This window comes from Malurus melanocephalus, unplaced genomic scaffold (genome assembly GCF_030028575.1).
Source record: "Malurus melanocephalus ecotype Western Australia unplaced genomic scaffold, MMel_1.1 scaffold_690, whole genome shotgun sequence".
In the NCBI taxonomy this organism is placed as follows: Eukaryota; Metazoa; Chordata; class Aves; order Passeriformes; family Maluridae; genus Malurus; species Malurus melanocephalus.
Window position 1 is genome coordinate 236,105 of NW_026623922.1, and position 12,051 is coordinate 248,155.

Here is a 12,051-nt window from a genome sequence, read left to right on the forward strand (position 1 = left end):
ACCTAGCACTTCAGTAACAGCCAAGTCTAGAGACAGCTCTTTCTATTGATCTTTAGCCAGGGCCATCATGCAGCAGGGACTTGGCATGATCCTGACATTACATTCACTGCAACTGGAGACTTCTCTCTAGATAGAAGATTACCTATTGCTTGCTCTTTCAGATAGACTTACATACACCTTCTTTTACAACACTCCCCCAAAAATTTACATTGACATATCACACTTGTAAAAATACTCTTTCAATTCAAACAARTTATTCTGGAATATGAAAATGAACTTGTGCAGTGCAAATCAACTAAAGAAAAATTTAAAGTCTCTTTGAATTAAAAGAAGGGGCTTGCAATTTYACAGAACCAATAGGAATAGTAGGCATGCCGTCCTGCACAGTCAGAACGAATGGAAGTTTCTTTTTTATCAATTTTTCTTTAGGATGGGAATTCTGTTGAAATAAGAGTATATAGTCTTCACACAATAAGTCCCTATTGACTCTCACAGAGTGCACCTGACTTCTGCAGAGGTGTCAGACATACATTTGTAATGGAAGTAACTATTAATKGTTGGACTATGTCCCTCACTTGGTTTTGGTCCTAGACATTTTCAAYCTGTGTGAAAGAAGGATATATGCCTAAAGACTTTGAGGTTATTAATTTTCAGTCAATTGATGTTTCAGTCAGACTTTTGTATAAGAAAGTCTTGCAGGCTGAGGTTCCAGGAGAGTAAAATAAGAGCTCTTACTGCTTCTTAAAGACAGGAAGACAAAAAGACATGCTATGTCACAGACCTATCAAATTTCAAGTGAGATTTAGATAGTCTGGTTTCATGGGAACACACTGGCCAAAATACTTGATTAGAATGAAAAGTTAAAGYGACCTTACCACATTCAGGATGATGTGTTGACCAAATCCCATCAAGCTGACAGTAGGCAACACGGCTTCCTTTTAAGCTGTAACCTGCATTGCACTTGAAGTAAACCCGGGCCCCGTATYTAAAGTCATCTCCTTCCACAATACCATGAGCGGGAGCACCTGGAGTCCTACACATCACCACTGACAGTTCAGATATTTCAAAAAAATCCACTTTATTACAAAAACAGGACTGTGTTAGGATGATTCTTTACTTAGAACATTGAAAAACCAATTACAATGGACATAGGAGTCAAAATTAAAAGACCGATATATGCTGATTTTTAAAAAGTTGTTTAGAKGTCAGTTCTACACACACATCCCGCTTTCACCCCCTTTAATAAACCTATCTAGATACATTAGGTTCAATAGGATTACTCTTAAGTGTGACGTGATCAGGTGCATGGTTGAATCGTTAGGGCTCATTTGCTCAGAATATTAGTATTTGGAGTACTTTCCATCTTAACAGAGGTTTGAAATTAACTGCCATGCTTGGTACAGGAAAAAATTTAAATCCTTAAAAGCCTTATACTGAAATTAATTCAAATTCCTCTTTACATTTTATACATTTTTCAGATAACATCTCAGAATAATTATTTGTGTTAATCAAATATTAACATAATTACATTAAAAAGGAACCTTGATATTTATTAAATTGGGCTATTTTCCCTTTCCACAGGATTTGCTCTATTGGGAAAATAGAGATGATGGTCCACATAACTACTGCAAACAGTAAATATGAAATTAAGCATCATAAGGAAGATTTCTCTGACAGCATCAAGCCAACCATGCTAAGGTCTACTCAGCACAGAAATCTGTCCAATTGTGGTAAACAGTATATTTGAAGGAAGGGCTATAAAAACAGAACAAGCATATAGAATACTTTCCTGGCACATTCAGTCAGCGTTCAGAAGTCTGAAGCTCAAGGAGTAGCTGAACTACAAACGTGTTTTTGGTATAACATACCCCACCGATATTTTTTTAACATTTGTTGGTCTTGGTGTTTTCTAAACTCAACTACATATTCAGTGTCCACAATATTCTGTGGCAATTAATTYGACAGGCTAAGTGCAAAAAATGCACTGCCCTCTGTAGTTTTGATTCTAGTTTGCCACSTGATAATTTTATTTGATGCTGTACTTCCTTTGTTATGAGAGACAGAGAATGTTCATGCCCTATTGATCTTTTCCAAGCCACTTTTTACACTTCTTAAGGCAAATTTCCTGTATTTAGAAACTACATGTGTTTTTGTAGGCAATGTAGGAAACACATGGTTTATGATCTACATAGTTACCCATCTTTTTGGTTTTGCCTGGGTGATTCATTGTGGAAAACTGCATGAAAGAGRATTCAGTACAAGACATAGATACACACATGGGTTTTTTTACATGTCACCTGTGGTACTCTGCTGATAACAGACATATCAATGCTAAAGAGATCATCCCTACTTTATTTGACTTTTCTGATTTTTGTCATAGCCARTTGCTTGCTAACCTGCAGCCAAATTTTGACACTTAAAACTTTCAGAGGAAAAACTTTTCTAAGGCCTCTGCYAGTAATTCTTACACAGAGGACACACAAATACATCTATTTATGTCGACTGTGGGTCATCCAATGATTCACATAAAGAGGACATCAAGCAAGGAAATGAAAGAGTCACGTGTCCACTAGCGAGCACAGGTCTTGGCAAGAAAAGCTGTCTAACAACTAAGCATTAGAGAGGGACCTGGACTAAATGCTCCTAATCAAAACACATCCAGTTAGGGGAGCGCACCATTTCCTTTTGGCTCCAAGCATTTTGCATCAATGTCACCATTAGCAAAAAATAATGAAAAACAATTTTAAAAAATTCATTCCTAGCCCTTGATGTTTCTCATGCAAAATATAGATGCATATATATACGTATATATATGTATATACAAGTACATAAATAAATAATGGGAACATAGAATTTCTAGGTRTTTTAAATTCTCAGAACATTTATCTTCCCACTCATAATCTGTGTATTCCCAGCTACTCTCTCCAYATCTTTCTCTGAGCAGCAATCCATTTCCCAACATTTCCATTCCTCTCTTTCAGTGTAAAGTCATACTCAGCTTGTCAAATGAGAAAATTAGATGAACCATCTGTGCCCCACTCAGATTTCTACTTTTTGTCATAAATACAAGTTTTCTGTTTTGCTTATGGTCCAGTTCAGCTCTGCAGAACAAATACTTTGGTGCTTTTGAATTCTAGGTCCACCCTGGGAAAAATGTCACCAAGCTACACTTGCTTACKAACTCTAAGTATCTGTTCTTGTTGAGACCCTAAATTCTTAAGAGATTTAGTTTCTAATCCTTTTGATTTGTTTGTTGCCAGACTTTCTTTAGATTCTTTGTGGTCCCGTGAACCAGCTGACATAACTCTGGTTTTATTTACAATGTAAATTCAGTATTTCATACACAGATTCATTTAGTACTKAACTATGGCTTAGAGCAGAGGGTATGGAGGCAGAAGGTCATGAGATCTAATCACAGCTAAAAAAATGTGGTCATAGGAAGGTTGCTTMATCTGTTGTATCTGACAAGTGAGAGCACCCCTTTCATCACAGGGATGTTACAAGCATCATCTCAAAGCCACTTGTGTCACAGAGCCACTGTGGGGTTTCTCTGATGGTAAACTGGCTTACTATTATTAATAGATGTGTCCCTTTTGTTTCTCATGCCTTTAGCTGCTGGTTGTCTGTTCTCTTGTAGCACGGGGTCTTCTTTCATCATCTGTCCTATCCTTTAAAATTTGCCACTGGAGGCATAGTCACTGCATTTTTTTTTCCTATGGATCATTTTGCAAGATCATTCTTTCTCTCTACAAATTAAATGTGGTTTTGAATCTTGAGACGTTTCCTGCATCTCAGTCCCTCAGCTGAGTCCCTGTCTGTTTTCAGTGATATTATCTAATATGAAAGTCTCATATAGTCACTCCTACTGCTTTGGTTTGAGCTCTATAGGTTTTTTCCTCTTCAATTTGACTTGCCTTTTATCCCTTTCACCTATTATGTTTCACAGAGTTCTTTTGYACCTTTTCCCTTGACTTGTGAGCACTTCAGGCAATGGAGTTTTGAACAGTTATTAAGAAGGRAATCCTGGCCCCCATGTGTTTCATCCAAGTCTATCTTATTTTTTTTGTGGATAGCTTCCCATCAAGAGTGTGAATTTGACAGGTTCTTACTGCTTTCGGAATGTGCAGTGTATTCCATTGAATTTCAGGACAGCCTTCTTTGTCTGAGATATTTTATTGAAGTCTTTCAACATTCTCTCCTGGTGTATGACTAAATCCAACTCTCCAACAGACATTTCTCAGAAGTCAAAAAGAAAGGAAAAGTATGTTTTGTAAATGTCATTCATACCTAGCTCTGCACTTTCCCTCTGGATACACATTAGYCATAAAATACAATCACATGATCTGATGATCTGACCCTCTTTTCTTCAGTTTCTGAGCTTTCTAAGGGATTTGATATGATTTCAGATTCCCTTGCTTAGGCAGGATGGACCTTATCCTGCCATCTACTGTGTATCAGTCTTCCTTCTCTGCATGGTCCACAGAGAGGGCTGGATGCCCCTCACAGCTCTCACTCACCTCCAGCCATCCCCATCCCAGCTTGTATCCACCACCAGCTGTACCYGTGCCTGCTCTATCCTGACTCCTACAGCCCAGACAAGGCTATGAGCTGTCTGGAGAGCACTTCCTGGGGAAGCAGGTGGTGAGCTGRTCAGGAGGACTCCATGAGCTTGAACCATTCCTTGCCCACTAGTTAGAGTGCTCTGCTCCAAAAGAGAAAGAAAAACAAACAACATTCTTACTGCCCCGTGGCTCTGGCTTCCTCCTTTTGGGGCAAGTTGGACATGTATCAAGTGCTCGACCTCTGCACCTTCCTCTTGGACCAAACCCACCAGGAACCCAGAAAATGGACTAGCTGTCTACAAAGCTCTATTATGAGGTAGTAATGGAATATGAAAGACATTCATTCAAGTTCTGTCAAAGAAACAGTTCTGTCTGACCAACGCAGAGACTCCATGAGGGTCAGGCTGATCCCATTCTTCCTACCAGGATGTCATCAGACTTATAAAGATCCTGGTGAATTTATATCTAGAAATATGAAACTAATGTTAGGGAAAAATAATGTTGAGAGTGATTAAGAGCTAAGAATGAGCACCCTGCTCATGCAAAAGTTAAAAACTATAATAATTGAAAAGGTAAAACCAGAAAGAATACATTAAAATGTTTAAAGAAGGACAAGGAGCTATATGTAGGCAGAATAAAATTAGAAACAGGATAATTCTCACTCAAAAAAAACCCTATTAAAATCTCTTTGACAAATGTTGGATAGGCATAGTAGGATGTAAGTAGAAATTATATTATTCTTATAATTTGAAAACTGAAATTCCAGCTAAAAAAATTGGAACAGACTTTGTAGGGAACAGGACAATACCAGCAAACACATYGGTAGCAGAGACATTTTTGTTTGTTTGTTTTCATTTTTCCTTATTTTGCTACACAGCGCTATTCCTGGGAAGTTCCACAATAAATGTATACAGACATGTAGGTAGCCCTTATCACTTTACTGTCTGAGGTGAATCTTGGTTTGATATAGGTCTGCACTGTTCATAAGAGCACAAAGTAGGAAGGCATATGATAAGGAGGTTACAGGCTCCTCTGGCAGAAATGCTCAGTTGTGACAGCCTAGTTGTTTGATAATAAAAACCAGAGCTGCCTCAAGTGTTTATATCACAAACTCACACATGCCTGATAAAACTTATTATGCTTCTTGCCTCTTACTTTGGTGTCTTGGGATAAATAAAACAATTTCTGTCCCATATGAAACATTAAAAYGGCTTCACATTTCACAGAAAACTTTCCTCAATATGAGAAAAACTTGACTAGAGGAACAGTAAGTTCCTGCATTTTTAAGTAAAATATTCTATTATTAATAATAACAGTGCAAATTCCTCTCCCTTTTAAATTATATGTAAGAAACATTCCTCAGATCAGAATTATCTGCCATTTAGAAATAGTCTTCAGGGTAATTTTATCACCAGTGAGATAAATTAGATGATSTCTTGAGCTACACTTTTCTCTCTCCAATATCCTTCAAATCTTGCCTGATGGAATTATCATTTGCTTTTGTCCCAGAGTCTCTTCATTAAATGAACACTATTTTTTTCTGCTGTCTTCCTATCACCCAYTTTGTTAAATAATATATACCCCCTCATACATATAATTTATTATCTCTAAATTCTGCACAACCTTTCAATAATATATTGCATGCCTGAAATAAATCTCATTTCTCATTGCTGGTACTAATAAAAGGTTTGTATTTCCCTTTTTGTYCCACCCTGAAATTAGGTGCAAGAGCTTGTAATTATATGGAGTTTTGTCCTTAMTTTGCTTGCAAAAGTTTTTAATATTGCTACTGCTAAAGAAATTTATCTTGTTGTATATTCCCAGGTCAGAGTTTGGYTTTCAGACTGACCTGCGTTAAGGCATATAGCACATTTTGCCTATGTAGCATATATCTGAACATTTTTCATAGAATCATGTGGTTCAAATGAATCATAGAATCGTATGGTTGAAATCATTGGTTTTATGAATCATAGAATCAATGGGTTCCAACCCATTCAGTTTGGGTTGGAAGGGATCTTAACGATCATCTAGGTCCAACTCCCTGGAATGGAACCTTCCATTAAACCCAGCTGCTCAGAGCCCTATCCAACCTGGCCTTGGACACTAACAGGCATGGGGCAGCCACAGCTTCTCTGGGCAGCCTGTTCCAGTGCCTCACCACCCTCACAGCAAAGAATTCCTTCTTGATGTCTAACCTAAATCTACCTTCCTTGTGCTTAAAGCCATTCTCCCTTGTCCTAMCATTATCTGCCCTTGTGAAAAGTCTCTCTCCAGATCTCTTGTACCCAATTCAGGTACTGAATTGAAAGCTGCTGTAAGATCCTCCCAGAGCCTTCTCTTCTCCAAGCTGAACAACCCCAGTTTTCAGCCAGTTCTCATAGGAGAGATGCTCYAGACTTCTYATCCTCTTCCTGGCCCTCCTCTGGATTTTTTCCAACAGGTCCACATTTTTTTGTGTTAGGGCTACAATGCCTTTCTAGGTGCTTGTAATGTTGCTTTTGTGTAAGGTGTGCTGGCATGCTTAGTGAAGGCCAAGCCCTGAAAATGGTCACAGAAACTGCACTTGGTAACCAGTAGGGAATAGAGTAGCTTCTGCTGTTATGAATCCTAGCATCTTTCTGCAGAAAAAGAGAGAGTTATGGACTCACTTTGGAACCCCTGGGGTCATCATGCTACCCAAACCAGTCCAATGATTGTCAGAGAAAGCCTGATAGACACTGAAACTGAAGACATTTAAATAACTGTCCTCAAAAAGAGGACATTTTGTCTGGAGGAAGCCTAAATTACATTCTGTTCTCCAGTGAGTGTTATCATTACCCTGCATGCTGTTAAAAGTCACAGCAGCCCCTGAGCCAGAGAAATGCCTGCACAGAGATCCTGAACATCAGGATTTTGGATCTGAGCCTTGGGGTTTCATGGTTTCGCAGCAGTGGCCAATGAGTGCTCTAGAGCTAGAGGATCAAGAAGCCTGAGAAACATGGCTCCAAGATCCTGTTGCTGGAGGGAGCATGACATACAGAGAATGTGGAATTGACTTTTTTTCTTCTCTCTATGATTAAGAAAACAAAAATTAAAGGAAAAATCCAGCAGAAAATACAAACTTCTTTGAAATTTACTGCTATGAAACTATTCTGACAGGAAGCTCCTAGCCAGCTCCACCTACATGCACTTCATAGAGCTCACTGATATTTGCAAAGGCTGCCTACAGCTGAGCCTRCTAAAATCAATAGTGGTAAATCCCAAAATGTTTGACATTTTGACTGGAAGTCTGATTTGACCAAATTCTTTTCCTTGGTAAAAGTTTTGTTTAGAGGGCAAGCCTGATTACCTGAGTATCATTATATAACAGTAATCACTGTTTTCCCATATTTTTTTATAACATTAACATATYTGCATTTTACTTCTGGGGAAGCTACAGCAAGGTGTTATCAAGTGATTTACCTGACGGCAAGAAGTGAGTGACTGGCAGAGCTAGGAACAGTCCTGTCATCTCCTGATATTCTTACTACATATATTTAAACTGACCTGACTTTGTGCAGAAATCAGCAGGAAATGACAATACCATTTAGTAATCTACATATTATTCTCAGCAGCARAGTTTTGTCCAAAGGTGATGGAGCCATATGGGAGCAGATAGTTCAGAGTGTCTGAACACAAAGCACATGAATTAAGGAGGGACCCAGCCACGAGCACCTTAGCAGCTACTGCTGTGTATTGTGACTCCCTTAGCAAAGCCTCACATGTAAAGAGCTCTTCTGAATTCAGTTTTACAGAATCTGTAGTCTTGTAACAGAGCTTATTTCCTAATCTTGGCCCACTCTGAGCTCTGTCAGTCCATGTAAATCTCCATTTATTCTCTCCAGTCCATGTAAATRCCATTTCTTCCTGTGCTTATCCCCTCTCTCCCCAGCATGCATCCACAAGGTGAGGATGTCCCAGGTTCTCACAAGGTTTGCCAGCAGAGAGGAACTGCCATGGGGGAGGACTCAGATGGTTCTCCTGAGACATCCTCCTCTTGCAGCTTGGCATAGCAGCCAGAGACGGTTAATGCCTAACACATAAGCCCACAGAGACTAACTTTAGCCAAAAACATAAGGACATCGGCTCTCAAAATATTTTTAGAATAGATGTATCCTCTAAGAGGGAATGAGGTGAGGGATTCCTGGAGGCCATGGCTCAGAGTGCTGAGAACAGCTTTTCGATTGCTTCTCATAAACAGTACACAGGGCTTTCAAACAAGCATGTGAGTTTGGCAATGGATTTGATATAATAGTTTGCACTGGGAGGTGTTAGGCCATTCTGCCATCCTGAGGCAGTGTGGCTCTGCACTCTTTGCTCAGGTCTGAGAGACCTCCATGCAGTAGGTCACACACATTATGAGACAGGAACCCTGACTCCAGACTGATTCTTTGGGAGTCCCAGTGTTCTTGTCTGGCTCCTGTCTGCCTTCAGGATTCTCGCATTCTGGGATCATGGGCACATCAGAAGTCTGCCAAGAGCATCACTAGGATTCAYGAGGTCCTGTAGTGCCTCATAGAGCAAGCCGTGTAAACTGTGGTGGGAACGTCCTCTCTGACACAGAGGACAAAGTCTACAACTGTTTCAGCACAGGCTTTGTTCCTGCAAGGAGCTCAATCCACAGTGATGGTACTTAGGAAAGAGCCTGGCATCTTCTGATGCTGCTGTCAAGAACACCTCTCAGCTCAACATCTCCTGAATAAATAGTAGCAAACACTGCAGGACCCAGCATAAGGAAACTAACATTCTTCCACCACCTCCCTGAGCATCCCACTTCTACACTGGAGAGCAGTGATGACTAAGAAGCCACACGAAGGAGCCCAGCTGTTCTGCTCCAGATTCTGGCAAGAACTGGATGTGAATGGGAGCCAGAGAGGCTTGGTGGCATTAGCTTTGCAATGTGATCATCATTCTTCCCCACAGCAGGAACAGACTGCTGGGAGATGAACAGCTTTGGAGGACAGGTGGTCTTGGTCAGGACTCTGAAGCAAATGCTTTCTGGGGGTGGTGTGTGTTTACACGGGTTGTGTCTGAGGGGGCTGGTGATGACTAGAATGCTCGCTTGTCTTCTTCGATTCCACTCAGAACTTTTACTTTTTGGAGCTGACAGGCTCTGCACTGTAGGTGAAAAAAGAATGTGACTGCAACTTTTAGAAACAGAAATTAGAAGGGGTGAACATGGAAAGCCGAGAGTGCTGAGGTTTGGATTGAAAATTAATTTTTTTAAAGCAAAACTCACAGACAGTACAAATGCTTGGAAACTCTACAGTTGATCCTGTACAGGAAAGGGCATGGAAACTACTGTGATAAAGAGGTGTTTACAGTGATAGCAGCATTTTCTGAACAGCTACAGCCATATATCAGAGGAGCTCTGGACTACTTGGTCATGCCTGTCACCACAGATGCAGAAATAAGTAGGTGAGGCTCTAGGCAGGGGACTCAGRGGTAACTCAATCACAGGCACTTAGCCAAGGCTAAGCTCCACAAGAGTGCTCATGTCATGGAGATTGCAATAGCTAAAAACGCCAAATGTCCCTCAGAAACTTGGCCTTCAGTGTCAAATATAAGTCCTGAAGGAGTAACAACTATTCCCCAAAAGTGTCCCCCTGCATTGCAGTAGCCTCCATTTAGGTTGCCTGGCAAGGGAGGATTTTTGATAAGCTATCTGTGCCCTCAGATACTTGTATTTCAAAAGAGAAGAAACATTCTGCTCTTCTTTATGCCTCTTGTGATGTCCCAGGACACATCCTCCCAGCTCCATGCCCAGCTAATGCAGAAGTGCTGGAGTAGACTATTCATTACAAAGGTCTTTGGCCTAAATTTATCCCCCATGAAAGAGTCCTGGAAGTTCTAATCTCCTCTCATTGTTGCATTTTGCCAGTCCTCACATTAATCCTGGAAATGTCAAAGGAAATCATAACAAGAGCAGCTGATCAACCAGCTCCAAGGACCAGAGAGTAGGCTTCCAGTCCTGCTCTCTGGGCCTCTTTGCTTTTGCAGTAGTTCCACCAGCTAGGAATAATTACACAAAATTATGACGTAATCCCTACTGAAATCCAAATCTTTTCATTCCTTTCCAGCCAATTGGAAGTCACCCCTGATGTTTTCTTGTTCCCTGCCTCTGTGAATGAGACCGTATCCATGAGAAAATATGCTTGGATCACTCACTGTGATTTATTCATCCGGAGGCAATTTGGAGGTTGTTGCTTACAATTAGCCACTTGATCTTTATCAGCATTGTTCTTAGCCCTTAGAAAGCTGTGTCTCTGGATACAACCTTTCCGGTACTTGGATGGCCTATTTAATTATACAACTGGACCTGTTTGTGCATCGGATACTGGAGTGAATGAAATCCTAACAATCCTCAACATTCACTTTATCAGTTGCAAGAACTAATATTTATCGTAAGTTCCCTAATGTGTCCCTTGGAAAACATCACAATATCACACTACAGGGGAGAGCACTGTCTTCTCAGGGGGAAGAYTGTTGGGCAAGAAAGAAGCAGATATGCTCATTGTTATATTAAATTACAAATGGGAGAGTAAATAATTCGGAGGTGTTTCACTGCAGGGATGTCATCTTTCCAGATAAACAGGGACAAACCCAAGCAACACTGGATGAGAAAGGCATTCCCAAGAAATGCATATTGCTGTGAAAAAATGTTTCTGAATGCACATAAACTGAAACAAGAAAACAATATTTAATTATACAGATTCACCCTAGCATAGCTGACAGAATAGTTCATTCAGCCTTTTGCAGAGATCTGAGCTGAATTTCATATTGGAAGGAAGATCTGGCATTGCCCATTTTAGAAAAAGAGATGGAAATTACCAAGTGTTGAGATGAGAGTATAGGGAAAAGAAAATGAAGGGAACTAAAAAGCAGAAGAATACTAAGGAAGTAGCAGGGCAATTTGCTTGGATGTGAAATGCAGTTTCTGAGCTCTTGAAAAGTGTAGAGTGGGAGTCGTAAGAAAGAAAAWGTGGGATTCTGCCTGGTCAATTTTGTCATCATTCCTGCCTCCTGGGGCCATTCTGCCTTGTCACTGTTTTGCATCACTGGCAAACAGCGTAGAAGACAATGAGAGGATTTCCATGAAAAGTGTTAGGTAGCTGCCTCAGATACATTTGAGTGTAGAATCCTCAAGGAGGAACAAAGTCTTTTAATGAACTTGGGGGGAGGATGAAGGGGAAGAACAAAACTGACAGCCATGAAGAATGCTGATTATTTCAGCAAACTTCAAAGTAGTTTTAAGGTTACTCCAAAGCGCTGCAAGAGCTGCAATCTGTAAGCTTGTGCCCCAGAAGTACAATGTATCAGCAGTCTTCAGAGAAGTCTGAGCATAGGGGTAGGAGGGGGAAGAAAAAAAAAGAAAAGTTATATTTTGGGAGGGTTCCTGCAATTGAAGCTTATGACAACGTATTTTCAGTTGATAGACAATGGAGAGAGGCCCTGCAGGAACAATTATGAC

At 40.3% G+C, this 12,051-nt stretch overlaps 1 protein-coding gene across 2 annotated transcripts in view; it reads right to left on the reverse strand.

The window, feature by feature from the left end:
* The window catches only part of PAMR1 (peptidase domain containing associated with muscle regeneration 1), a 57,228-nt gene that overhangs the window by 9,782 nt on the left and 35,395 nt on the right, over positions 1-12,051 (reverse strand). Inside the window, exon 7 of one of the 2 annotated variants that reach the window (XM_057384174.1) lies at positions 876-1,046. The exons of the other annotated variant lie outside the window; for it this stretch is intronic. Coding sequence (XP_057240157.1) covers positions 876-1,046 — 171 coding nt within the window. The remainder of the gene's footprint in view (positions 1-875; positions 1,047-12,051) is intronic. 2 annotated transcript variants of the gene reach the window in all.